Here is a 26,840-nt window from a genome sequence, read left to right as displayed (position 1 = left end):
TGCAGGGTATTTTTTGGGCTCCGTTCCCTGGGTGCCACCCACCCACAGCGCCCAGGAGGGACCCAGACATTTCATTTCCAGCCACAGCCATAGAGGCAGCGTCAGCGTTTAATGTCGGAGCAGCAGCAAACAGCCTGTGGGATCTCCCCCCCGAGGGGCACCGGTGCCCCCGACCCTCCTGCAACGCGCACGGTGCTCCCCGGGCCGGCTCACTCCTCCGCTCGCCCGAGCGCTTGGCAATGGTGAGCTGCCCCCTCCGAGCCCGTGGGGCTTCTCTCCTGGTCCAGTCCCTGGCCAACCATGGGCATCCCAGCCCCGTCACTGCCGCCGCTGCCACAGGTAGGTCTGGATGGAGTTGGCTGGAGCCACGGCCGCGATGAAGCCACCCGTATCGGCCAAGCTGAAGGTGACGTTCTGCAGGGACCTGGAGGGCGAGGAGCAGCGGGGTCGGAGCTGCGGCAGCTCCCGAGCACCAGCAGTGGCCAAGGCTCAGGAGGATGAGCCACGTGTGGCCTGGCAGGATGAGCCACCACGCTCACGGGTCGCATCACTCACCGGTTCAGAACCACGACGACCACGGCGCCGTCGGGGCGCAGGAAAGCCGTGTACTCCAGCTCTGTCTTCTTGGACTCTCTGGAAGCAACAAGCCCCACACGCTGGGAGCCCTCGGGGATGAACTTACTGCACAGGCACGGAGCAAGAAGCACAGAATCCCAGAATCAATGAGGTTAGAAGAGCCCTCTGGGCTCATCGAGTCTAACCATGGCCCTGACACCACCATGGCAACTAGACCAGGGCACTAAGGGCCATGGCCAGGCTTTTCTTCAACCCCTCCAGAGATGGTGACTCCACCACCTCCCTGGGCAGACCCTTCCAATGGCTAATGACCCTTGCTGAGAAGAAATGCTTCCTGATGTCCAACCTGACCCTCCCCTGGTGAAGCTTGAGGCTGTGTCCTCTTGTCCTATTGCTGGTTGCCTGGGAGAAGAGGCCGACTCCCACCCCGCTCCAACCTCCCTTCAGGTACTTGTAGACTGCACTAAGGTCACCTCTGAGCCTCCTCTTCTCCAGGCTAAACAGCCCCAGCTCCCTCAGCCGTTCCTCGTAGGTCAGACCCTCCAGACCCTTCACCAGCTTGATCCCAGGAGGCAACCCCAGGAAAGGAGTCAGACCCCAGCAGAGCTCTCCTCCCACCAAACCTCCCCCTCTCCCTTCCCAACAACCTGCTGCTGCGACCACGGAGCTGGAGCCCGGGCAGCTGGGGGGGGGTCCCGGGGGGGTCCCGACCCACCTGAAGTGCCCCATGTGGTAGAACATGGGCTGCTTGTAGAAGACGCCTTCGCTGGAGTCCACGATGACGGGGCTGTCCACGTAGTTCTTGACCCAGTTGGGGCCCCCCTCCAGGTCCAGGGCGAGGTTCCAGTCGGTCCAGCCCGTCACAAAGTGGTTCAGGTTCTGCAAGGGGACAGCCCAGCCGTGTGCCCGAGGAGCGGGGTGCTGACGGACGGGGGAGTGCGCCGGCAGCCCCCGCCGGTGCCCACGGCGCAGGGTGGTGGCCTCACCGTCAGGATGCTGTGGCTGTACTGGTTCCCCCGCTCCCAGCAGCCCAGGATAACGTCCCTCTCCCAGAAGTGAGCCCCGATACACGCCTCCGTGGCCAGGATGAAGTAATCGGGGAAGAGCTCGTGAGTGGGCACCACCGTGTCCTGGATGGGACCGATGAAGTCCAGGTACCAGTGGATGCCGATGCCGTGGATGTAGCGAGATGCTTCTTCATCCTCCAGGACCTGGCAGGGAGGAGAGTTGGCCACCACTCCGTCCCCCGGGGCAGAGAGCCGGCACCCCAGCCCTCGTGCCACAGGATGGAGCGACCAAGCTCACCACTTTGGCCCAGTGCGGGAGATGGAGCCGGTTGTCATCCAGGATGATGAGCTGGACGTGGTGGTGGGAGCTGTTGGCCAACGCCGGGCCAAGGTCCCGCGCAATGAAATCCCGTTGCTGCTCGGCCGTGAAGCCCAAGCACTGGAAGGGGTAGTTGTTGATCAGCCCGGCCGTGGGCTCGTTCTCCGCCGTCACCGCCCAGAAGGTCACGTTGTGTTTGGCGTATTCATCCAGGAACCTGGGCGTTGGGGACAGGGGTGAGCCCTGAGGGTCTCCCCAACGCCACCGTTGAGGATGCCCTGGGTATCCCCCCCGTCCCCTCGCCCCAGGAACTCCTCACCGGATAAAATAGTTGGCCCAAGTCTTGTGGTACTTGTCCCCCGCCTGCCCCTTCAACGTGCCCTTCCCCACGAAGGACTCGCTGGTCTTCATCCACGTTGGGGAGGTCCAAGGGCTGGCGTACAGCGAGAGCGGCCGCTTGCTCATGGCCGACGCTCGGTGCAGGAGGGGGATCTGCAGGGAAGGGGCAGAGGGACCACCTGAGCCGAGTCACCCACGCCCCGAATCCCGCTCTCCTCCTTCCCACCGCCTGCCTTCAGCTTCGTGTCCTCCTCTCGCAGGGTGAAGTGGGCGAGCTCATAGTCGAAGGGGACGTCGTCGTAGGTGTAGGCGTGGAGGGAGAAGTCGCAGCTGGCCATGGGCACCCGGACGAGGTTGTACTCCAGCCCTGCCAGGCGCAGCGGGGTGGGACGGGAGGTCCCCAAGCCCCCGCTGACTCCCAGGCAGAGACCCGCAAGGTCCCCCGTCACCATCCCTCCCTGATCTTCTCACCTTCCTCAGAGAAGTACGAGCGGAGCAGGTTGTCCTGGGCCGGTTCGGGCAGGGAAAGGACGTTGATGGCAGCCGCGTCGGTGATGGAGCCACCGAAACCCTTCACCTTCTGGTACCGCTGCGTCGTGTCCACAGTCAGGACGAGATCTGCGGGGAGGGGAGCCGGGGTGACGGCAGGTCACGGGCAGGGTTGGGCCCGTCTCCGCCGGCCGCAGCGGGTACCTGGGGTGCCCGGGCCGGGCTGGAAGCTGCCCTCGCCGCGCTCCAGCCGCTTGCCGCCCTTGCTGCTCTCGTACTTGACGTAGGCACCCGGGGCCGGCAGCTCCACGGGGTCCAGCGTGTCGCAGTACGTGGCGTTGCAGACGCACACCATGGCGTCGCGCCCGAAGTACTTGGGGCTGCAGGGCCGGGCGCCTGGGGGGGCACGGGCAGGGTGGGGACAGCTGCCAGCTTGGGGACGTGTCCCTACCGGAGCTCCCTCTGCCCCCTCCCCGGGCAGCCCGGGTCCCCGCACCCCGCTGCCACCCCCAGACTCACCCGTGGCCCGGTGCGCAGCCAGCAGCAGCAGCCAGCCCAGGGCACCGGTGGCCCCCATGGCCCCTCCGTGGGTCCCGGTAGGTCCCAGAGGGTGCAGGACCTATGAGCAGCGGCACCGTCAAAGCCTCTTGTCCACAGTGGCACCCCGAGCCGCTGCCGGTGGCACCTTCAGCTGGTCCCGGTGGCACCCCAAACCAGTGCCGGTATCACCCTGAACCGGCCCCGGTCTCACCCTGAATCGATCCTGCTAGCACCCCAAGCTGGTCCCGGTATTACCTCGAACCGAGCCCAGTATCACCCCGAACCGATCCCGGTATTACCCCGAACCGACCCCGGTACCACCCCGAGCCGGTCCCAGCAGCACCCTGAACCGACCCTGGTATCACCCTGAGCTGGTCCCGGTAACACCCCGAACCGACCCCGGTATCACCCTGAACCAGCCCCGCTATCACCCCGAACCGGTCCTGCTATCACCCCAAACCGAGCTCGGTATCACCCCAAGCCGGTCCCGGTAACACCCCGAGCCGGCCCCGGCCGCCCCCGCAGCCCCGGGGCCGCTCCCGGTCTCACCTTTAAGGCCTCCCCGTTCCGCCCGCGCCCGGGGCACCGGTGCAGGAGCGGCACCGGGCAGGGTAAGGCCACGGGTGCGGGCCCGGCCCTGCCTCCGCCACGGTAACGGGGCCGCGGCCCCGGGGGAGCCCTCTCACCCCCCGCTCCGCTCCCGGTACCGGGGGGACCCCAGGAGGCGCGGGCGGGCACCGGGCACCGCGTCCCCGCTCCGCTCCGCCCCCGCCCGCTCCGGTAGCGGCTGCGGACCCGCCACGGACCCGCCCCCGGGGACGCCGGCGCCCGGTGTCCCGCCGCTCACGTGGCCGATCAGCTGACCCCGTCGGCCCCGCCCCTTACCGGCGCCACCGGCCCCGCGCGCGCGGGCACCGCGTTTATTGGGGCTGTAGCGAAGGGGCCGGCGCGGGGGGCCCGGCCCCGCGACGCGGCCGCGGGGACCCCCCGAGGGGGGGGACTCGACACCGGGCACGGGACGGGCACGGCCAGCGCGGGGGACCGGGGACCGAGACCGGGACCGGGACCGGCCAGTGTGGGGACGGGGCTAGGGGGCGGGAGAGGGGACAGGGGTCAGGGCTGGGGACAGGGCTGGGGACAGGCACGGCCAGCACAGAGGACGGGGCAGGGGACAGGCACGGTCATCCCAGGTGACAGACATGGCCAGGACAGGGGACAGGGCAAGGGGACAAGGCATGGCCAGTGTGGGGGACAGGCCCGGCTGGCAGTGGGGACAGGGCAGGGGACAGGCCCAGCCACCCCAGGGGACAGGCACAGCCAGCATAAAGGACGGGGCAGGGGACAGGCAGAGCCAGCACAGGGGACAGGGTAAGGGGACAAGGCATGGCCAGTGTGGGGGACAGGCACGGCTGGCACAGGGGACAGGCACGGCTGGCACAGGGGACAGGGCAGGGGACAAGGCATGGCCAGCACAGGGAGGGGACAGGGCAGGGGGACAGGCCCATCCATCCCAGGGTAGAGGCATGACTGGCACGGGGACAGGCACAGCCGGCACAGGGGACAGCGCAGGGGACAGGCCCGGCCGTGTCAGCCCCCCAGGGGACCAGCCCCTCGCCCTGGCCCCGCCGGGGCAGCAGCAGCAGCAACGTCCGAGCAATGTCCGATGGCCGTGGCCCACAGCGGGACCCCCGTCCCCGCGCCGGGAGGGTCCCCGCGGTGAGGCCGGGGTGTCCCGTCAGAGGACACTCTCCTTGCAGGTCCCGCTGAGGCTGCGCGGGAGGCCGCGCTCCAGGCGGCGGGCGGACAGGAGCCGGCGCAGGGACGAGGTGGAGCTCAGGTCCCCGCAGCTCTGCAGGTGGATCCCGTCGTGGGGCCGCTCCGCGCCGCGCCGGGGACCCTGCAACGCCAGGGGGACAACGGTGGAGGGGTCCCCACCTGCCACCCGGGTGGGGTGGCGAGGGACGGCGCAGGCGTGTGGTGACGTTAAGGACGGGCTCGGTCCTCCCGGGCTGCGCCAGGTCTCGGGCGTCCCGTAAGCCGAGGCTGGGATGTGCCAGCAGTTACTCAGGGGACAAAGTCAAAGCCGTTGTGACACGCTGGATTTCCCCCCTCGTGGCTGCAGCGGGAGGGCGGAGGGAAAGGGGCTGCGGCGCCACGAAGGGCTGGGCGAGGACGGGGCCATGGGACGGGGGCTCTGCCTGCGGGCCCTGCCTGCAGCTGGGGTGCCAGCGCCGTGGGGTGCTGATGCCATGGGGTGCCAACACCGTGGGACGCTGACACCTTGGGGTGCCAGCGCCATGGGATGCCAACGCCATAGGGTGCTGATACCATGGGGTGGTGACGCCATGGGGTGCCAACCCGATACCGTGGGGTGCTGACACCGTGGGGAACTGACACTGCGGGGTGCTGACACCGTGGAGCACCAACATCATGGGGTGCATGGCAGGGGAACGGCCCCCAGAAGGGCCAGCGTGAAGGTGCTGGTGGGGCCTGGAGGGTGGGAGAGGGCGTGGGTGGGGGTCCCTGGGAAAGGGGAGCTGTCCCAGTGCCCTGGGGCACCGCGGCTACCAGAGCTCACCTGCTTGTGGCCCTGGGTGCTGTGCCCAGGCACCTCCACGCCGGCTACCGGGCTGCGCTTGGGTCTCTGCAGGAACCTGGCCACCAGCCCGCGGGTGCCCCGGCAGACTTTGAGGTCCCCGAGGGAGCGGGTCGTCGTCTTGGCCAGCTGCTGCGTCACCTTCTTGGAGGGCAGAGGCTTGTCCTTCCCCGCCGAGCCGGCCCAGAGCAGCGGCGGGGACTCACAGTGCGAGCGGCCGAGCAGGCAGGTCTCTGAGCACAGCCCTGCCGAGACACCGCCGTCCGTGCCGGGACGCTGCTCCCCGCCACGACCTGTCCCCGCTGTCCCCTGCCCAGCCGGTGGGACCGGTACCACCACTGGTCTCCATCGTCCCAGCCCCAGCAGGGTGAGTCCCAGTCCCGAAGGGCTGCAGGAGCCCTCCCGTGGCGCCAGGGTTGGAACGAGGTGATTTTTAAGGTCCCTTCCAACCCAAACCGGTCTGGGGTTCCCCCCCCCACACACCCTCCCCACGTCTACGTCCCCGTGTGTCCCAGCACCCCGACCTGTATCCGCGGAGGAGTCGGACACGGTGTCCTCGAGTGCTTTGGTATAAAGTACATCCCTGAAATCTGCTGGCAGCAAAAAGAGCCGCGCTCAGGCTTCGGCAGCACCCAGCACCCCCCACAACCCACCCAGCACCGCCCCAACTCACCCAGCACCCCCCAAACCCACCTAGCACTCCCCCAACTCACCCAGCACCCCCCAAACCCACCCAGCACCCCCCAACTCACCCAGCACCCCCCAAACCCACCCAGCACCACCCCACCCCACCCAGCACCGCCCCAAACCCACCCAGCACCGCCCCATCCCACCCAGCACTCCCCCAACTCACCCAGCACCCCCCAAACCCACCCAGCACCCCCCAACTCACCCAGCACCCCCCAAACCCACCCAGCACCACCCCACCCCACCCAGCACCGCCCCAAACCCACCCAGCACCGCCCCATCCCACCCAGCACTCCCCCAACTCACCCAGCACCCCCCAAACCCACCCAGCATCGCCCCAACCCACCCAGCACTCCCCCACTTCACCCAGCACCCCCCTGAACTAGCCAGCACCGCCCCATCCCACCCAGCATCGCCCCCACCCACCCCGCACCCCCCAAACCCACCCAGCACCCCCTTCCTCCCAGCCCAGCAGCCCCCCACCCCACCAATTCCCCCAGGACAACCGTCCCCCGCCTCAGCCTGGCCCTAATCCCACCCCGCCACGGACAAACACAGCCCAAACCCGCTGCGCATCGCTCGGACGCGGCACCGCGCACGTCCCCATCGTCACCTACCGGCGTCGCTGGCCATCAGGACGCCGGGGTCACTGTGCGACCTCACGAGCGGGCGCTGGCTCGTCCCCGGCGCTGGGGATGAGGGGCAGGAGGCCTCGCTGTTACGCCGGGGGTGACAGAGGCGTCCAGCGCCGGGTCCCCCGGGCCGGCCAGCCCTGCGGCCCTGCGGCGAGCCCTTCTCCTTGAGCCGCACCTCGGGGAAGCAGGGCCCCACGCAGCGCGCCAGCCCCTCGAGGCGGTTGCAGCTGTGGGTCACGGCTCCCCCCACCAAGACCCCGTGGTGGCCGGGTTCCTCAGTGGAGCAGGAGTAAGAGCGTTCCCCTCGCGCCCGGGGTTGAGGCGTCTCCTCGAAGGGTCCCTGCAAGCCCAGCGTGGGGCTGCGCGCGTGGTGGCTGCAGCGGACGCAGTCCACGCTCAGGCAATAGTCGGCGCGGCTGCGCTGGATGGAGCGGAAGAGGACGTAGTCCATGGAGCGCATGGAGCCCTGCAGCTCCAGCAGGCACGAGTCCTCCGAGGGGCTGCTGTCCCCAGGGATGTCCATGATCTCGGACATGATGAGGGACCCGCTGTCCATGGACACTACGAGGAGCGGGTGAAGAATCACACACACAATGGTTAAGGGTTGGAAGGGACCTCTGGAGATCATCTAGTCCAACCCCCAACCACAGCGGGTTGTCAAAAAGGGTTGGTGCCCCCCCACAGCCCCTCTCCCATCCTCACCTTCTCCGCTGAGGACAATGGAGGGGACGCGGTCGCAGGTGCAGGCGTGCGAGGTGTCCGTGAGCTGCGAGTCGAACAGGGTGACCTGCGGGACAGCGCGGTCAGCGAGGAGCCCGGCCAGCCCCTGCCTGCGGTGCCACCCCCCCCGTTGTCCCACCTGGCTGTCCCCCCGCAGCCCCATCACAGTCTCGTAGGAGGGGGGGAAGTCGGTCGGGTAGAGGGGCACAGGGCTGTCCATGGAGCCGTTGTAGGTGATGCTGCGGGGGAAGAGCACAAAAGCCACGTCGGGTGGGACGAGGCCTGTTTGGGGACAAACGGGTCCCCAGCTCCGGCACCGCGGTGGCCCCCGCTCCCAGCTGGGTACCTCTGCGCGTCGGTCTCGGAGCTGCAGGTGTATTCGGGTGGGTAATAAGGGGGTGGCGGTACCGGGGGCACGAACTCCTCGAAATCCATCATGCTCTGCAGAAAGGTGTCGGGGGGGGACGTGCACTCCAGCGTCACGGAGCTCGAGCGCTGGGGGACCAGCTGCAGGGAGAGGAGGGAGAGCTGGGACCCCCCCCAAACCCAGAGATCCAGCGAGGGACGCGTGTTCCTGGGACGGGGGTCACACCCTGCCCTGGCACCCCGGGACCTGGGTGCTGCTCCCCAACCCCGTGTGCTCCCAAGGCCGGGGCTGGGGACTCACCACATGGACGATGTCGAGGGAGAAGATCTGGATGCAGCACACGACGGCGGAGAGCGTGCAGATGACGGTGGAGAAGACGGTCAGGCCGCAGACGCTGAAGAGAAGATCCTGGGGAGGAGCGGGGTGAGCTGCAGAGCGCGCCGGGGTGCGCGGCCGCTCCCCAGGGACCCCCCGGTGTCCCCCACCTTGAGCGCCACGCGGATGCTCCGGCAGTCGGGGTTGGGGAACATGGTCAGCATCTCGCCCTGCCGGCTGCAGGACGCGGGCAGGGGCTCGGAGCGGGCCTGGCAGCAGACGCACGAGTCCTTCTCCTGGGGACAAGGGACACCGTGAGGGACCTCTGGATGCCGTGCTGTCCTCTGTGCTCCCCCCTGAGAGCCACCGGCGTGTCCCACCACCACCAGACCCCCGCTCCACAGCTCCCCGCTATCCCCAGAGCCCTGCAGCTGGGGACGAGCCGTGCTCAGCCACCCCAGGGGACACGGGGGACCCCCCGCCAGCCCCCCTCACCCTCTCGCAGGCCTCCAGGGACTTCACCAGCTGCGCGTTCTGGCAGGACAGGATGGACCCGGCGAGGCTCAGCATCACGCCCAGCACCGACAGCAACGTGAAGAAGGTGACCTGCAGCGGGGAGGAGAGGGGCTGCGGGGCGGGCGGGGGGCCGACGTCTGGGGGCATTGGGGGCCGCTCGGTCCCCCCGTGCTGCCCTCCCCAACCCGGACCCCCATCTGCAGAGGGGTCCCCCCAACACCTACCACCAAGGTGAGCGGCCGCTTCCAGGAGACGATGCCAACAAGCCCAGACAGCGCCAGCTACAGCCGCACCAGCCCGAGGATGAGGAGGATGAGGATGAGGAGGGGTCTCTCCCAGGCAATAGGGCCCAAAGCAGCCCCCCCCCAACCCTTGGGCAGAGCCCCCCCCCCCCCCAAAACCCTGCGGGCCCAGAGCCAGCCCAGGGCCATGGGGGCAGCCACGGCGCCGCCAGCCTGGAGAAACTGCTGATTCAGGGCACCGGGGAGCCTGGGGACTGCGGGCCGGGAGCTGCGCCGCGGGGTCACTGCGGGGGACCCCAGGCCTGTGGGGGACCCCACGGACGCAGCAGCAGAGCGTCCTGCCGTGTGGCTCGGGAGCGGGGCAGGGCCACCCGGTCCCCTGCCCTGCAGCACCCCACACACCCCACCCCGCCTGCGGCCACGCAAACCCGCTCGGGGTTTGTCTAGAAGGTTGTCACCGCGTACCCCCCCACCCCGGGGGTCCCCATCCCTCACACAGTCACCCTAAGGGACCCCAAGGGATTCTCCCACAATGCACCACGGGCAGAGGGTGGGGGAGCAGCGGGGCTACGCTCCCATGGGACCGGTGACAAATTCAGCGTCCGAGGAGCCGTATGGACCCGGGAGACGAGGTCTCTGTGCCAGCCCCCTCCGCGCGCTGCCCCGACCCCGGACTCACCGAGAAGCCGGCCCAGGACGGGCAGGAGTGGCGGATCTTGGCGGAGGGCGTGATGGTGGCAGCCACCAAGCTGAAGGTGACGATCAGGACACCCAGGATGACTTGGACGAAGCCCAGCACGAGCAGGATCTGTAACCAGGTCCGCTGGACGCGGAGGTGGGTGAGGCTGCGAGACGTACGAGCGGTCAGCGAGCGGCTGGAGTCGCTGGGGGATGGCATGGCTGCCCCGGGGGACGCGTGGGGACAGCCAGCCCCAGGGCCCCGGGGCAGCCGGCGGCACCGAGCCACGACGGGCCCGGGGGGGACGCAGGGACGGACGGTCTGCGGTGAACGGGAACGGGCCGGGTTCCACCTTTCGCCTTCGCTGGAGGATGCTGACAGCGGCTCTTCCCTGCCCGCCCCAGGGGTGGGTGCTGGGGGCAGCACCCACGGCCACGTGAGGACCCCCGAAAGCTCCCGGGGGGTGTCCTGGGTACAGCACCAGCTTCACCAGTACCGTCACATCCCAGTCCAGAGCTCCGGGCCGGGGCCAGAGCACGGCCCCGGGGTCCCCTCCTCTGTTGCCGGCCCTGGAGCCCCACCGGGTCCCCCCCGGGGGTTCATGTCACCGGGGACACGGTGCCCGGGCCAGGCCGCCGGTCCCCGGGGCAGCACCGGGAGCCGCTGGCGAGGGTCCGGCCGCCGCCCTGGAGCATCCTCCGAGGGGGTAACGGGCGCAGGGGTCCCCGCTGCCAGGAGCACCCCCGGGACTGACCGGTACCGGCGGGCAGTTACCGGTGTGCTCAGCGCCTTTCCAGCCCCGGCCCCGGCGGGATGCTGCCGGGCATCGCCCCCGCTCCGCCGGGATCCCCGCTCCGCCGGGGCCGGTGGCTGCGGCAGGAACCGGGGGGGGGGCGGACCGGACGCTCCCGCCACCGCCCCCCGCCCCGGGGCCGCCCCTGCACGGCACGCCGGGAGCTGTAGTCCCGCCCGCCCCCCCCCCCCCCCCCCCCGGGAGGCTGCGGCACCGGTACCGGCCCCAGCGCCCTCCCCCGGCCCCTCCCGCTCCCAACGCCCGGCCACGGCGGAGGCTCAGAGTGAAACTTCATTTATTCCTTAAATAAAACCTCAAGGCGGTTCGGCGTCGGGCACAGCAACACACGGGAGGCCACAGCGGGAGCTGGCCTGTGGCCACAGGCCACCACCGTCACCCATGTCCCCCCAGATGAAGGCACGGACCCTGTCACGAGCCCCGGGAGCAGCGGGGACAAACCCAGGGGATGGGGCGAAGCAGAACTCATGAGACCCCATCCCAGTGCCACCAGGCCCAGGGAGCCCCGAGGACACTGGCACATGGTGGAGGGGGGGGGGGACACCAGGGGCTAGCGGGGACACAGGGCACGTGCTGGGCAGCGCTGGGCACAGGGCTCAGCCCCTCAAAAAGGGCAAATGCCCCTGGGGAAGGGGCAAGGGGCTGGGTGAAGGGTGCTGGGGCAAGCGAGGGGTCACTGGTCCCAGGGCAGGCAGAGAAAAGGGAGGGAGAAGCTGTTCCCTGCCTTGCTGGAGGTTAGGAGGGAGGGAGGGAGGTACCAGGACCCCTCCTCGATGCCCAGCCTGGCTCTAGGGTCCCCTACATGCCCATCCTGGGCACATGGGCTAATGGCAGGAAGCCCCATGGCAGCACAGACACCACCACCCTCTCCTTATCCCTGTGCCCAGAGTGGGCTCAGCCCAGTAGAGAGGGAGAGGAGGGGGAAAGGGACCGGAGTGGGGGCTGCCTCTGAGCTCAGCACCCTGGGGACAGAGCCAGAGCGAGCCCCCCAGGGAAAACGGTGACGATTTTCTGGGCAGAGAATGGGGCCTTGCCTCAAAAGGAACCGGGAAAAGCCTCCAGGGAGGAGCTGGACCCACACTGGGCACACTGGGAACCCTCCGTGCCTCAGGGGACACAAGGGGCATCACCAGGTGGGGAAACAGGAGAGCCCTGGCCAACACAGGACCACTTCGGTCCTGTCACACGTCTGGAGGAGGCTCCTGGTGCTGGGAGGGAGGGCGGTGACAGGCACAGGGCTTGGCCACAGCACATCCCATCCTGCTCCTTCCCCAGTCCCACCGAGGGTCGGGGACCAGCACAAACCAGAAGAGCCTCCATCCGGTGAGGAAAGGGGTGAGGAGCAGCAGGACGATTCGGGCACCAGCACTTCCAAGCTGGGATGAGGCAGGCTCTGACAGCCGATGCAGACACACGGGGATCCAATGGAAAGTGCAACTTGGATTTCCTCTTCCTCAGAAAGAGCCCACGTGCGGTGAGGAGCCGGGGCCCTACCCCAGCCTGGCTACGGCGCCCGGAAGGCGTTGGTGGCGGCCCCGGCGGCAGCGTTGGCCGCCGCGGTGCGTACGGCCTGGTTGGAGAAGACCCCGGCGGCAAATTCCTCCTGGGCTTTCTGGAAGCTGGCGCCCGTCCGGCGATACAGAGAGTGGATCTGGAAGAGAGCAGCAGGCTCGGGGTGAGCACACCGGGTCGCAATGAACAGAGCTGTGCCCCAGCGCCCACCAAAACCCACCCTCGCCCTCCCAAAGAGGCGCCTGGCCCCGAGGGTTGCCCCAAACTCACTTTTTTCAGCATAATGATGCCCAACACAGCCACCGCCGTGAAGAACAAGGACACCAGGATCATCATCACGGCCACGGCCGTGTTCTTCCGCAGCGCTATCAGGCTCAATATCCAGCCGCTGTAAGACAAGAAAGGGGGTTGCCAACAGGTTCCCCTTCTTCCCTGTCCACCTCCTCCCTTTCTGGGGTAGGGAAAGGGCGAGCACACACGCACCTGAACCCCCAGTTGGGTATCCCGATGGCCTGCAGCACGTACATCACGTTCTGGGCAAAGAAGATGAAGAAGAAGACAAAGAAGTTGAATGAACTGTCGCTCCTGGGGAGAGAAAGAGACCAGAAGAGGTTAAGCTGCAGAAAATAACTCTCAAACCTTCCTCAAAGCGGGGGACGTGAGGAGAATGTGTGAGCCCCAGAGGCGCAGACGGTGGTTAAGGGATTTATAGCGAGGAGAAACACGAGGAAGGCAGCGCAGGATCTCCAAGACAGAAAAACACGTTCCTCCTTAGAAGAGCCTCATCCAAAGCAGGGTTTGTTCCTCAGCCAGAAGCTCAGTGCAGAATCACCACGGCCCCAAAGACCCAAAAAGGAGCTGGGACACCAGCAAGCCCAGTCGAGCAGCCCAGTCTCCCCAGTTTCAAGCAGCAGCTTTGCAGCCATCCCACCCCGTCGCTTCGCTGGCGTGAGAGCTCGAGCAGATACACACCTGAAAGCTTTGTACATGGGCCTGTACCAGCAGACAAAGGAGCAGGGCGTGTAGAGGAGAGCCCAGAGGATGGAGAGGCCAAAGCCAGAACCGGATGAAGGATCCACACAAAACCAGGCCAGCGAGGACAAGAAGTTCAGGAAGAGAGCGATGGTGCTGGCTGAGAGAGGGGACGTGGGTCAGACAACCCGAGCAAGGCTCCCCCCTCCCCGTACCAGGGGCTCAGCACCCCAGATCTGGGGATTGAGCGTTAATCGCAGCTTGGTTTTAAACGGAAAGAGGGGAGATTGAGGTGAGATCTGAGGAAGAAATTCCTAATGAGGGTGGTGAGACCCTGGCCCAGGTTGCCCAGAGAAGCTGTGGCTGCCCCCTCCCTGGCAGTGTTCAAGGGCAGGTTGGATGGGGCTTGGAGCAACATGGTCTGGTGGAAGGTGTCCCTGCCCGTGGCAGGGGGTGGGACTGGGTGGGTTTTAAGGTCCCTCCAACCCAAACCAGTCTGGGATTCTCCGGAGCAGCAGCGCTCGCTCGCAGGCCGGACACTTGTTCCTCTCCCTCCTTCTCCCCCCAGAGATTTTTTCTCCCCCCCTGCAGGGCCTCACCCATCCAGAGGTAATACATGGTAGAAACGGTCTTCTGGAAGTCAGCGGGGATCTCCACGGGGATGTCTTGGTAGAAACACGGTTTCACCGGGCAGAAGGACGGTAACGGCGGCCAGTTGTTCGCCCTCGCTGCAGAGAGAAGGGGGTTGAGGAGGGGCAGGAGGGGCCGGCGGCCGCCCTCCCTCCGCTGCCCCGCAGCCCCACTCACTCGCGGTACCGCCGAGGGCCGCGTTCTGCAGCTCCCGCTCCCGCCGGTCCAGCTCCTCCGCTTTCCGGTTCAGCTCCTCCTGCCGCTTCAGCAGCTCCGCGGTGGCGGCGGCCGCCGAGGCCTACGGGGACGGGGAGGGAACGGGAACACAGGCCCTGGGGCTCCTGCCTTCCCCCCGGCCCACCCCGCGGCGGGTGCCGCTCCCCCCCCCGGTACCTGCGTGCCGTACGAGCCGTAGTTCCGGGGCTCCGTGGGGCTGGATTTCCGCGGAGGCTGCGCGGCTGCCGGTGGCGGGGGGGGCATACCGGGGGCTGGAGCCACCGACGGGGCATAGTACGGCGGCGGCGGCTAGAGAAAGAAGAGAGGAGGGCCGTGAGGGGCCGTTCGCGGCGACGGGGGGGGGGTCTGGTCACCGGGAACGGCCCGGGGGGGTGGTCCCGGTAACCGGGAACGGGCCTGCTCGGTCGTCCGCCGCCTCACCGCGCTGCTCTCGAAGGGGTTGTAGGCGTCCAGCGCTGCGCGTTCGGGACCGGGCTGAGCCTGCACCGTCGCGGGGTCCTGCAAGAGACGGGGCCGGTAGGACCGGGAGGACGGCGGGACCGGGAGGACGGCGGGACCGGGAGAACGGCGGTCGCCGCCGCCCCTCCCCTGGGAGGTACGTACCTGGAAGGGGTTGTCCGGGAGCACCGCGGGGCCGCCGCGCTGGGCCATGGCCGGGACCGGGACCGGACCCGCCGCCGCCGCCTCAGCCCCCTCCACCGCCTCAGCCCCGCCCCCTCGCTGCCGATTGGCCGCCGCGCCGTGACGTCACCGGCCCCGCCTGCGGCGCTGAGGAGCCTCGCTGCAGGGCGCCTCTGCGCACGCGCGGGGCCGGGCCGGGCGGGGGTGAGCACGTGGTGCGGTCACATGGCCGAGAGTCACGTGCCGGCGCATTTCCCCCTCCTCGTGCCCCCCCAAGCGCAAGGCCTGCCGGGAGCGCGTTCCCATGGCAACAGCGGGCCCACGGCAACGCCGGGCCCGGGCCAGGCCTCAAGGCCGCCCAGGCCTCACAGTGTCCCCCCTGCCCGGTTCCCGGTGTCCCCTCCCAGGGCCGGACCCCCGGGGTCTCCCACACCCCCCCGGGTCCCCCATAGCCCCCTGGGTTCCGGCTCCCCCACCCAGGCCCGGCTCCCTTCAGCCAGGCCTACCCCCACAGCAGGCCTGGCCTGCGGGGCCCCCTGAGGCCTCACCTCCAAACCCCTCGGCTGGGCTCCCCCTTCTCAGCGGAACGGCCACGGTGCTGTTCACCTCCAGCCTGCATGGAGCCCCCTCAGGATTTACCCTCGGCGGGGCGCAGCGGAGCAGCTGTTTCACTGAGCCCACCCGAACCGGTAGCAGACTTCATAGCAGTCAGGGTGATACCAGACAGTTTAGTAAAAGCAGGCCTCAAAGCAGGCCCTAAAAGGCCTGCTCTGTGTAACCTTTAGACAGAACCAACTTTTCTTTCAGCAATTTTCCTTTCAGCTAAAATAACAGTACGTTCTGAAGCTAATGGCATGTTTTGAAGACAGGGTCTGCTTCTGGGACTGCTAACACTGATTCTTGCTTGCGCTTAGTCTTAGAGAATCCAAGGCCTCTGTTAAATTCCTCACTAATTACAAAGAAGGGCCAGAGATAAGCAAGACTGTGAACAACATCTTTGTAGTGTCTTAAATGACTTGATTCACAGCTGGTGCCAGGAGTAGAGATAAATCCTGTAAGAACCAGAACAGGATCTTCTCCTTGGAGCCACCTGCGTGTGTCAACAGAAAGGCCTCGACCACGCTTGCACAGCGTTATACAGCTGACAGCATCACTGGGGGGGGTTATGACCACTAGAGCCCACCCAAGACCCCTTCCCCAATTGAGTACACATGCACAAAGACAATTACATATTAGCATATGCATAAGAATAGGCGGGCTTTACTCATAATTGTATGAATATTCATTTTTCTATAATGTATATAACGAGTGTGCTTTTGTCTGCAGGTGTGCATGCCAGGAGGAGAGATCCCCCATGCACGCAGCTGCAATAAACCACTGTCGGCTTCTAAACTGTCATTTGGGTTAGAGTTTTCTTGGGTACTATTTTCTGGTAACAAGGGAAGATTTCGTGGCACGAGGAGCAGCTTGGGGAATTGAACTGCTGTGTCTCCTGGACCAATTATTTACAGGGATCCCCAATTCCATCAGCGACCAGCTGCAGGTGGACAGCACACCCCACCCCATCCTGAGCAGGGATTCCTCAGCAGCGCAGGACGTCTAGCCATACCTGTATCTAGTTCCCATCCCAGCTCAGTGCTCAGCAGCAACTGCACCTCCCTACCAAAAATATTCTTTAGCACAGACTTACAAACTTACACACAATTCCATGACCTCCCACTCCAACCCAGACAGCTGGCACCCTGAGCCCTGCTCTCTGCTGGCAAGGTAAAAGCTGTAGATACAGGTTTTGGACACCAGCGTGGGTTTGTTTGGGTTTTTTTCAAGTCTGAGACAGACCACAGGTATTATTTGGTCAATCTAATTCTCATCCAGACTCACCCAGGGGCTGGCTACACACGCAGTGGGACACGGTCTGCCCCTGCTCTCGTTCCCTGGCACACACTGCCCGCCTGGCTGTGCGATACTGCAGGAGGCAGGTGAAAGCTCCCAGCCCAAGCTCTTTAAGTTGGGATAACAAGCTCAATGTCACCCCTCCCCACACTCCCCCCACTGCTAACTCCAGGTGAAGCCGGACTTTTCCTTTATCCCCCTGCCAGAGCCAGGGCACAGTCTGCCACAGACAGATGGTGCCACAGCGAAGCCATAAGCTCCCGCAGAACTGACCGTGCGCGCGCGTGCCTGCTCCCTTCCTCACACCACCCCAGCTTCCAGACACGCTGGCAAAGCGTTTACACGGAGCTGCCGTCAGGTCTGCAACTTCCCCAGCAATTCCCACGGCAAAGCCCGAGCCAAGGCCCCAGCCTCACCGCAGAGCTGGTAAGAGCCACAAAGGCACAGACAGACACCGGGGTGGGTGACAGCGGAATGTGGGCACCTAGACATCATTTGCCAACAGCCATCACCACTAGCCAGTGCTCCAACCCCATCCAGGGAGCAAGAGGTTTCTCTAATAACGAGAACACATATCCTGAAGTACCCACTGTCCCCCTTTTACTACCCCCCACACCCCAATCTGCCCAGGACCCAGAACAGCTCGTACCCAGCGCAAGCTCAGACACTAGGCCAGCGTCCAAGCTTGGGAGGAGCGGCGCGGGCAGATAGAGCTGGCTTTGTTCCTGAAATCGCCTTCAGTCCCACAAAGTAGCTTTCTTCCCACAGGCCGTGCCTTCCCCCCTCCGCAGGGCGCAGCACACAGCCACCACACACGAGCACAACCAACCAGAACAGCCCCGAGAGGAACTGCTGCTGCTCCAAACCCAGCCCAGGTGGTTTATTCACTTCATATTTATTTTTCCACAAAGACTGTACAAAATTCTTATAAAACTCTGGTGTGGGGATGGGCTATGACATTGATCCAAAAAATAATTCCCATGCAGTCCCACCAGTTTCATAACTTACAAGGAAACAGATAAGCTACAGAGAGCAGCGAGTCCTGGAGTTATTTACACCGAGGAGGAGCGGGAGAGAACGGGAGACAAAGCAACACGTGACCAGAGGTATTTACAATATGGACAATACAGGCTCCCTCGCCTCACGGTAACGGCAGCAGCAACAGCAGGAGGTGGGGCCTGTGGTGCTCAGAGGCCGATATAGAATATGGGCTTATTTACAGTATCTCACATATTAACAGCTTTACAAACGTCTCCGGGGAGTTCTCCTCACGTATATTTTTTAAAAAAAAAAAAAAAAGCACCAAGTGTCTGAATAGAAATCACAGGGGCCTCCACGGGGGCTAGAATGTGAGGGCAGGCTGGCACCTGTGGCGTCACCGGCTGATGTCTCTGCTAGAGTCCCACATTTTTGTGCTCGGCTCCATCTCCAACATGTCAAAGAAAGGGTGCTTGAGGGCCTCGCCCAGGGTGATGCGCTTGGACGGCTCGTACTCCAGCATGCTCTCGATGAGGTCGAAAAGGCGGTGATGGTCCTCAGCCTCCGAGGTCAGGTAGCGCTGGGGAGATGGAGGGGAGAGGTTAGGGCTGAGGGCACCCCACCCTGTCCCATCGCGGGGCATCCCCTGGGCTGAACGGCTACGCTGGGGGAAGACTGGTTTGTCTAGACCATCGCTCATCCTAGACCTAAGCTCTGGGCCGCTTTACCAAGCACGGCACTGCCAAGTTTCCTCCCCCCTGCCATCTTTCCCAGGCACTTCCTGAGGTCTCTGTGCCCTCCTCCTCCTCATCCATTTCAGATTAAGCTCAGGTTGATGCAGTCTTCCTAGTTTATGTCTGGGACAGCCAAGGCTCCTTCAGGAAGACACTGGTCTGACCCTTTCGCTGGCCCAACCTTGCCCACAGGAAGAATCTTCACAACTGGGCCAGGCACTATAAGACTCTGCAATGAGAAAAGGATAAAGCAAGGGGGTGTTCCTGCCCACCCCGCCTTACCCGCAGCAGCTTGCAGTTTTCCCTAACATAGCGGCCGGCAGAGGTGTTCTCGTCCCAGTCCAGGCGACCGTGGTAGAAATATTTCTGTTTCCTGCCAGAGTAAGAGGTGAGAACAGGTTACACCCACGCACAAAACGTCTTGCAGCAACAACGTGCCTCTCAGGACACTGCACCAGCACGGACAACTGGCTCAGCGGGCAGCTTCACAGCTCGAACCCTCAGAGAGAACCACTACATGTTGAAGCAGGAGAGAGCTGGCAAAGCCTGGGGTGCCCAGGAGGCCTTGCTCACCTCGTCTTCCGGATCATCCGAGAAGGAATTGGCCCCAAGATCCTCTCCATCATGGCCAAGTGCTCCCGGTTGTCATGTGTCTGAGAGAGAGAAATGTAAAGGGAAGGCATGGGACAGATTCCAGTCGTTCTACCTCCAGCCCTGGGGTGTTCCCCCAGCTCAGAGCCCCTTGTTGGGCAAAACCTCGGTCGTCTCTACAAGACTGCGGTGATGGAGGGAACCCCATCAGTCCCAGAGGCTCCTGGCTGTACCGGGAAACAGCCAGCAGCCTCTTTCACCAGTTGGGAGGTAGCCACACAGAATACAGTTCTCACCTGAAACAAGGTGAAACCCACATAATACTCAAAGATGATGCAGCCAATGCTCCACACATCACAGGGCTGGCTCCAGCCAAGCTCTAAAAAACAATGGTTTTAAAATAAAAGATCCAGTCATGGCCTAAGACTCCAAATCCCTCTCCCTTTTAAAAACAAAACGACTGGAAAAACAATTCCCATTCCAGCCAGGCTCCTGATATGCCGGCGGCAACATAATGCGCAGCTGGTAGCAATGCCAAACCACCAACTTATAAGTTATTGACCCCCCCCCCGAAAAGAGTCAAGCACTTTATTTAAAGTGCTTCTCATCTCCCGGGGTAAACCCAGGACAGCTACTGAATGATGTGGAGGCCAAACGCTCCTTAATCCAGCGGGCAGCACCCAGAGCCCTCGAGGCGAACGCCTGCCTCTGCAGACAGACCGAGCGGTACCCACCCAGGATGACTTCCGGGGCTCGGTAGTGCCTGGTAGAGACAATGGTGCTGTGATGCTCGTGATCAAAGGTGGCACTGCCGAAATCCACCACTCTGATGGCCGTGCTCTTCACGCTCCGCTCGTCTCGCTTCTTCACGAGGGAGAACGGTATCAGTTACTCAGGATGTGGACTTAGCCCTTTCCTTACACAGCTGAGGCTTCGCCACACGGAGGGGAAGGCTTCAGAGGGTACACTAGCGCTGCCACAGCCCCCAGACAAACTCCCACCATCACGCAGGTCAGCCTGCAGTCCCTATGGCTTACTTACAGACCACACAGGCTGTTCATGTGGGATAAAGGCCCTGAACGAGTGCATGAACGTTGTTAGTCAACCCTGTGTCTCCTGGGGCCACACTCTGCCTCCTCCCACCCGCTGCTAAAGTCAGGGATACCAAGAACCCAAGAGAAGATCTCCAACACGAGGCAGCGCCGTTACCTTTTCCAGGTTATAGGAGAGCTCGTAGTCCGAGTTCACGAAGAGGATGTTCTCCGGCTTGAGGTCAGTGTGAGTGAGTTTGTTGTCGTGCAGAACTGAGGAAGCAAACAAGAGTCGGGGTGATGAAACAGAAGCGAAGCGAGGCTGCACCCACCCGAAGAGCGAACGTCATTCATTCAGTTTGCTCATACTGGCACCAGTTTAGCCCACATCTAGAGCTGGGTGTGAACAGTCAGGCTAGTCCAGGCCAAGACGTCTCAGCAGAAGCACAGACTTATCATATCAATCACCAGAACGTGTGTGTGGATGCTAAAGTGCCCCGAGCTACTGCCAGCCCACATGCATCAGAAAACATTATAAATCAGAAGAAAAAGGATTTATTCCAAGCATGCGTTCGCTGCTGGAGGGGCAGGAAGCCTCAGCCTCCGAATGGGCACAGCGGCACCGCAGCAAAAACTTGCTGCTTTGGGCCACCAGTTGCAGAACTGAGAACTGACACAGACGTTGGGAGCTTCACAGCTCTCCAGGTCGGTCAAGGAGCAGCACAGAAGAGCAGTGAACACTTACATTTCACGGCCTGGCACACCTGGTAGGCCATGTGCCGTACTTGGTGGATGGGGTAAGGCAGATAGTTGTTGTCCTTCAGGAAATCGAAGGTGCTGAGCCCCAGCAGTTCGAAGGAGATGCACATGTGGCCGTGGTAGTCAAACCAGTCAAACATCCTGACGCAAAGACTGAGAGGAAAATTGCGATTGGGGACAGATCTGCACGTACCACTCAGCTGTGTCATCCCTGAGCCAAGCTCCTCCTTTCCTTCCTCAGTCTGTATCCCACAACAAGCCAATACCCTCCGAAAACCAGCTACAAATTCAGTCACACAACATCAAGCACCTCCCTCATCCCATCCCTGCAGCTGGACCCTTCCATTTCAACATCAAGCGCACACTCACTTCGCGTTCTCGGGATCCTTCTCGTTGATTTTCTCCAGCACGTTGATTTCCAGCCGAGCAGCCTCTTTGTATTTCTCCACGTTTTTAATGATTTTGAGAGCAACGCGTGCACCACCCCTGAGGAGAAACAGGACGAAAGCGTCAGATCACCCCTGAGCTGGGTCTGAGAGCCTGCGCCCTGCAAAAAGGCCTCTGTGATCCAGCCTCATCCTGGAGCAGCGCAGCCTTCCAACACCCCTCCTCAAGCCAGAAGGCGGCCGGTATTGAGCGGTGCCTGCCAAAGCAGCGCCTCCTCCCTCCCTACAAACAGCCCCGAGGCTCCCCCCGACCCCTCTCATGGGTGACCCAAGAGGGCGAGCGCCCAGACCCACAGAGGAGTATTGGAAACCAAGAGACTCATTTTCTCCCCCAGGCTCCCCCGTTAAGCACAAAAGGCTCCGTCGCCAGCTGTGGTCTCTCTTCTTCCCCCCCTCCCCGTTCCAGCAGACGTACCTCCGGTGATCCATGCACTGCACCACTCTGCCGAACGTGCCTTCCCCTAAGGTGCTAATAATTTCATCTGGGAGGGAGAGAAAAAGAGGAAAGCAGGTAAGAGAGTGAACACGACCTGGCTGCAAGGCATACACAAGGCAGAGGAGAATGCATTGCAACACCTAACCTGCACACAGCTTGAGAGACCGGAGCAGCGGAAGGCTGACACCGGCTGCACAAGGCAACTTTGCCCTAATTCCCTCACACTTCAGTAACAATACAAAAATATAAACGTAGCTTTAACAAAAGGGGAAGGAAAAAGGAGAGGGTTTCTCTTTTAATAAACAATGAAAATAAAACGAAACAGAAAGATAAGACAGATCTGCGACTGCGATGGGAGCTTAACTAGAGAGCTAAATTATGTTACGATTTGGCTGTACATCTTTCTTGTAGCCAGTCGCCGACGCGATAGATCAGATGCCCCTCGTCGTCGTCCTCCACACTCTTGGCCCTTCTGCTGCTCTGTCGACTCCGCTGCTGGCCCAGGCAGACAGGGGAATTCATCATTCACCAATCACATTTTCAAACCAGCGCAGCAGCCAGCGTCACGCATTGGGTGGTTTGGAAATTCACATGGTTGTTTGAGGAGGGGTTGCAGGAGGAGATTCCCAGCCAATTCATACGGCACAGAGGAATATATAACGATAGGGATATTGCAAGGGAACATGTCAAGATACAACACACTAGCTCAGAAAAGAAAAAAAAAAAAAAACAGTTCGCTTTTCGTTGTAGCAAAAAAAAAAAAAGAAAAAAAAGAAACAAAAAAAGGAAAAAAAAGAACCTACAAACAGCCCCACCCGAACCAGTGTGAGAGCAGAGACGGTGAGAACAAGGGCTAGGAGGGGCAGTGGAAGGGGCCAGCTGCTCTGGCTCCTAGGGAGGGGCTTGGAGAGGAACGGCGCTGGCCTCCGGTGACGCCGAGAGAGCAGAAAAGCACAACCCCGCAGCCAGGCGCTCGTGGCTGCGGGGAGAGGCTCGCTTCGGCCCCACGGCAGCCACCGAGGAAAGGCAGCAGAAGGGAGGTGCTGGGAAGTGCTGCACAAGCAAAGGGCCAGGCTGCCCCACACAGACATTCCCCACCCCGTTCCAACCCCCAGCCCCAACACTCAGAAAAAAAGATGAATTGAGAGATTTCAGCAGCAACTCTGGGTACAAGGATCCATCCAAAACCAGAGAGGATTTACGAGTGAACGCCTGGGGGCAAGATGTGACACTTCTTCCTAGACCCTCCCCCAAAGAAGCTGATCCTGGAAGGACTAACTTCCAGGAGAGAAGCAGAGGCTCAACAGGGAACAGGGACAGCCTGGGATGAGGCAGATCAGAGGTTTATGTCAGAGAAGAGAAAATCCTGCCTTCACTTCTTCAGCTAAGCATCCCCACACCTGGGAGCAACCGGCCAACAGACTTGGGACCTGAATCCAGCCCACAATCCCATCCCTGGACATACAGCCAGAACAGACCAGACAACACCGAGAGCTCCACAGACAGAGCAGAGAACGTGTCTGAGGTCTTAACAGAAGTGGAAGGTGAACAGCAGAACAGACAAGAAGAAAAAGCCAGGGACGCTGCTGGGCAAGAGCCTGTGACGGTTGCTGCCTCCACAAGGCCCACGAGCTCTATTCCTTTCCTTGCACAAGATCCCCCGTCAGCTGGGCCCACCCAGAAGGATCCTGCTCTGATACAGGACCTAACCCTGAGAAACAAGGCGGGGGGCTTCCTGCCACAGAACACAGGCCCCAAGCAGGGACCACGGGGACTGAGCCGCCTGTCGCAGACAGACCGAGCTCTCTGGGACCAGGATCAGCTGAACGTTTGCTTGTACAAACCTCGCACGAGCCGCTGCTTGCCTGGGCTTCCTAAAACAGCTCTGAACGAGCATCACCCAACAAAAAGCAGCGCTCTGCAGGGATAAAGGAGCTGAGGACTGCAACACCACCCCGGGGGGACACGCCAGCCTCGCCGAGGCACGCCTGTCCTCCTCCCACCTCTGAGCAGGCAATGCTAAGAGAGGCCCTGAGCTGCCCGCGCCCAGCTGGCACGGGGCAGCCGCTGCCGAGGTGCGTCGGGAACCGCTGTCTGCATCAAAGGCTTTTCTAAGCATTCCTCAAGCTGAGTCCGAGAGAGCGTTAGAAAGGGAGTTTTTTACTTACCCAACTCGCCACCTGGGAGAGAAAGGTTACAGGGGAGGCCCAGCACAGCAGGATACTCACCGATGAGGAGCGACTAAAGGACCGGCTGCGGCGCCGCCTCCGCCTGTGCTTACGCCGGCTGCTTTTGCAGCTCCGGTAGCTGCCCTCGCGGTCCCGGGAGCGTTGGTACTCGTAGGAATGACGGTACTCGGGTTCATAGTAGGCTTCCCCTCGCTCGCGGCTGTAATCGTTCCGCCGGTAGCTGTCACAGTAACGCCGGTCGTAGGCCCTCCTGTCTGCTGAGTGGTCATCGTAGCTAGGGGGGGACACAAGCCGAGGGGATTCGGTTACAGACACCGCCTGGGGAAGTCACGGCTCAGAGCACACAGGGCTCAGGCCACCCAGAAGCTGCGTTGACCACAGCTGCCTCCAGCCGGGCTGCAGAAACACCACAGGGCTCGAGGTCCCGCCTCGCCTTTGCCGACTCACCTCCTGGATCGAACGTGGTAACTGTCCTCCCGGCGGTGCCGACGGTCACGTTCGCTGCTGCTCGATCGCGACCGCGTCCGCCGTCTCTTGTGTTTGCGACTTCTGTAGCGCTCGTGGTAGCTGCCTCGGCTGCTGCGCTCCGACGAGCGGTACCTTCTAGAGTGAGGCATCTACAGGGACAACAGACGGTGATGAGGCAATTGCCAGGGAGAGAAAGCAGCGCCAAGGAGGGGAGGGAGGCAATCAGCAGCGCACCCGGGTGTGCACGGGGGATTTGAGAGGGAGGGAACGAACTTCTGAGCGATCCCAGAACCTCACAGAGAGAGGACGTGACCACCCACGCGGGCTGTGCTCGCTGCGGTTCGGTTTTCCACGCTACTTTCCCCCTTCACCCCCCCCATCTCTACTGGCAGCAGCTCCAGAAGCAGCATTTGCACTTTTGGGGCTTCCACCTTCTCTCTTTAAATTACGATGCTCACCAGGAAGGAGTGAAACACCACCAAGAAAAACTGAAGGAAGGTGAAACGGAGCTCGGGATATCACCGGTGCTTGGCCCAGAGTCCTTGCGCACCAGTGCTGGAGACACCCAAGCGGGCAGCTCCTGAAGAGACGTCTCTGGTTTACTGCCAAGCGACACCTACACTTCCCACTGCAAGCGGGGACGGCCCTACAGCACATCCAGGGAGCAAAAACGCCCTTTCCACGTGCAGAGGCATCAACGAAGCCTTGTAGACCCCACCTCAGAGGGAAGGAGCGCTCACCTCTGCTGCCCTGGTGGGATGCGGGAGTCAGGGGCGGAGGAGAAAATCCCTCACTAAGAATCACAGGAGTGGTGGGGTTTGGAAGGGACCTTAAAGCCCATCCAGTTCCCACCCCACTGCCACGGGCAGGGACACCTTCCACCAGACCAGGTTGCTCCAAGCCCCATCCAACCTGCCCTTGAACACTGCCAGGGAGGGGGCAGCCACAGCTTCTCTGGGCAACCTGGGCCACGGTCTCACCACCCTCACAGCAAAGAATTTCTTCCTCAGATCTCATCTCAATCTCCCCTCTTTCAGTTTAAAACCGTTCCCCCTCATCCCATCACTCCATGCCCTTGTCAAAAGCCCCTCTCCAGCTTTCCTGTAGCCCCTTCAGGCGCTGGAAGGTGCTAGAAGGTCTTCCTGCAGCCTTCTCTTCTCCAGGCTGAACAGCCCCAACTTGTCCACTCCCAGAGAGAGGAGGTCCCACACCAGGCCTCAGCCCTGCCGTGCTCGTTCTCAGGATCCCGCTCCCATTCCCACACCCCGCTCCACAACCCCAAGCCGTTCCCCGCACGTATTTCGGTTCCGAAGCACCGAGCAACGCCTGCCTCGGCCCCGAAGGAGCTCCCTTTGCCCACAAACCTCTCACCGGGCATTTTTTTTCCCCCAAAAAAAGGTTCACTCCTGCACCCGGCTGCCTCCGCACCTACGCTGACGTTCCAGGCAGGGCTCCCAACAGCCAAACCCACCCCCGGTGATGCGGTAACCGGTGGCCACGGGCTCCCTAACACCCCAACAAGCTTCACCCTCCAGAGCAAGGCCGGGCTCTGCGGGGCCGCTCACGGTTCCCGGTTCGAGGGGATTCGGTCTCGCTGCGCCCACGGCGGGCACCGAGCGCGGCACCAGGACGCCGCTTCCAGCCTTTAATTAAAGGCAGCGTGTGAAGGTGACGCTGGCGGCCCGCCAAGCCCGGGGCCCCGTACCGGGGCGTTTCGCAGCAGCTCTAGAACCGGTTTGGGGACGATGATGGCGGCCGCGCTCGTTGCTCCGCTCCGAGGCCGCCGGGTGGAGCCTTCACCGTACGCGGGGCCGCGCCGAGCGCCAAAAGCGGAAGCACCGGGGGTCCGACAGCGAAGAGACGGCCCGTCTGCGAAGGGGGACGGGGCCCGGACACCGGGAGAAACCGGGGCCGAGGGAAGGGGCGGCGGGTGGGGGAACCTCCCGCCCCGGTGCCACCGGGCCAGGCCGCGGCCTTCTCGGGCCATCCCGCCCCGCCAGCGCCCCCCCGCCCCGGAAACACCCGGGCCGTTGAGCTGCGGCTGCGGCCCCGTGAGGAGCCAACGGCCCAGGCCTGCCCGCGGGGCCGCCCCCGCCAGCCACGGAGGCCGCGGCCTACCCCCGCCCCGCCCCGCGCCGCCGCGCCCCGCGCCGCACCGTTCTCGCAGCCAGCCCGGTACGTTTATCCCACAGGAAATCCGTGATGGCGGCCGTGGGCCCCCCGGGAATCCCGGGCCCCCGCTCCAACTGCTCCGGCTCCGCCGCCCGCTGCCGCCGCCCGCCACCGATCCGGGTCCCGGCCAGGCCGCGCGCACCGCCCCGCGCACGCACGCACGCACGCACTACGCACGCACGTTACGTCGCACGGCGCCAGCCCCGCCCCGGTCAGGGTGGGGCGGGGCCGAGGGGCGGGGCGTGGCGCCAGCCGTCGCTCCCGGAGCCCCGCCCACCCCGCCCCGCCCCGCCCCGCCCGCCGCGGGGTCCCGCGCGCCGCCGCCGCCGCCGC

At 63.6% G+C, this 26,840-nt stretch overlaps 5 protein-coding genes across 8 annotated transcripts in view; 1 reads left to right on the top strand and 4 right to left on the bottom strand.

Annotated features, from left to right (window-relative positions):
- The window catches only part of DAP3 (death associated protein 3), a 173,903-nt gene that overhangs the window by 14,760 nt on the left and 132,303 nt on the right, over positions 1 to 26,840 (top strand). The gene's annotated exons all lie outside the window — the stretch shown is intronic.
- GBA1 (glucosylceramidase beta 1) lies at positions 89 to 4,102 on the bottom strand. The gene is made up of 11 exons (XM_068414483.1): positions 3,820 to 4,102; positions 3,250 to 3,349; positions 2,935 to 3,126; positions 2,713 to 2,859; positions 2,475 to 2,608; positions 2,222 to 2,394; positions 1,882 to 2,119; positions 1,563 to 1,787; positions 1,292 to 1,455; positions 556 to 681; positions 89 to 424 (listed from the first exon to the last, which is right to left on the bottom strand). The coding sequence occupies exons 2-11, from the start codon at positions 3,305 to 3,307 to the stop codon at positions 319 to 321; spliced, it is 1,563 nt and encodes a 520-aa protein (XP_068270584.1). The 5' UTR covers positions 3,308 to 3,349; positions 3,820 to 4,102; the 3' UTR covers positions 89 to 318.
- Positions 4,201 to 10,856, bottom strand: ENTREP3 (endosomal transmembrane epsin interactor 3). Of its 2 annotated transcripts, none has more exons than XM_068414692.1 (12): positions 10,028 to 10,856; positions 9,331 to 9,387; positions 9,086 to 9,196; positions 8,761 to 8,886; positions 8,576 to 8,683; positions 8,255 to 8,415; positions 8,048 to 8,147; positions 7,891 to 7,975; positions 7,171 to 7,749; positions 6,391 to 6,459; positions 5,849 to 6,111; positions 4,201 to 5,167 (listed from the first exon to the last, which is right to left on the bottom strand). In XM_068414692.1, exons 1-12 carry the CDS (start codon positions 10,244 to 10,246, stop codon positions 5,006 to 5,008), a joined length of 2,040 nt encoding a protein of 679 aa, XP_068270793.1. In that variant the 5' UTR covers positions 10,247 to 10,856; the 3' UTR covers positions 4,201 to 5,005. The 2 variants fall into 2 exon arrangements, with proteins under 2 accessions (XP_068270793.1, XP_068270794.1); XM_068414693.1 differs by having other exon boundaries at positions 6,391 to 6,456.
- Positions 11,099 to 14,902, bottom strand: SCAMP3 (secretory carrier membrane protein 3). The gene is made up of 9 exons (XM_068414267.1): positions 14,793 to 14,902; positions 14,610 to 14,687; positions 14,346 to 14,477; positions 14,130 to 14,250; positions 13,922 to 14,050; positions 13,323 to 13,482; positions 12,834 to 12,935; positions 12,621 to 12,738; positions 11,099 to 12,489 (listed from the first exon to the last, which is right to left on the bottom strand). The coding sequence occupies exons 1-9, from the start codon at positions 14,838 to 14,840 to the stop codon at positions 12,343 to 12,345; spliced, it is 1,035 nt and encodes a 344-aa protein (XP_068270368.1). The 5' UTR covers positions 14,841 to 14,902; the 3' UTR covers positions 11,099 to 12,342.
- On the bottom strand, positions 17,580 to 26,649 carry CLK2 (CDC like kinase 2). 3 transcript variants are annotated; one of them, XM_068414264.1, is made up of 13 exons: positions 26,492 to 26,649; positions 24,315 to 24,484; positions 23,907 to 24,141; positions 22,077 to 22,173; positions 21,658 to 21,724; positions 21,166 to 21,282; positions 20,783 to 20,949; positions 20,216 to 20,310; positions 19,741 to 19,870; positions 19,303 to 19,385; positions 18,989 to 19,068; positions 18,698 to 18,788; positions 17,580 to 18,261 (listed from the first exon to the last, which is right to left on the bottom strand). In XM_068414264.1, the coding sequence occupies exons 2-13, from the start codon at positions 24,482 to 24,484 to the stop codon at positions 18,079 to 18,081; spliced, it is 1,515 nt and encodes a 504-aa protein (XP_068270365.1). In that variant the 5' UTR covers positions 26,492 to 26,649; the 3' UTR covers positions 17,580 to 18,078. The 3 variants fall into 3 exon arrangements, with proteins under 3 accessions (XP_068270365.1, XP_068270366.1, XP_068270367.1); XM_068414265.1 differs by having other exon boundaries at positions 22,077 to 22,170; XM_068414266.1 differs by lacking the exons at positions 22,077 to 22,173; positions 24,315 to 24,484; positions 26,492 to 26,649 and having other exon boundaries at positions 23,907 to 23,995.

The sequence above is a fragment of the Nyctibius grandis genome, chromosome 17, assembly GCF_013368605.1.
Source record: "Nyctibius grandis isolate bNycGra1 chromosome 17, bNycGra1.pri, whole genome shotgun sequence".
Classification (NCBI taxonomy): Eukaryota; Metazoa; Chordata; class Aves; order Nyctibiiformes; family Nyctibiidae; genus Nyctibius; species Nyctibius grandis.
The sequence above is the reverse complement of the archived record's forward strand: the minus strand, read 5'-3'. Positions and strand labels throughout refer to the sequence as shown.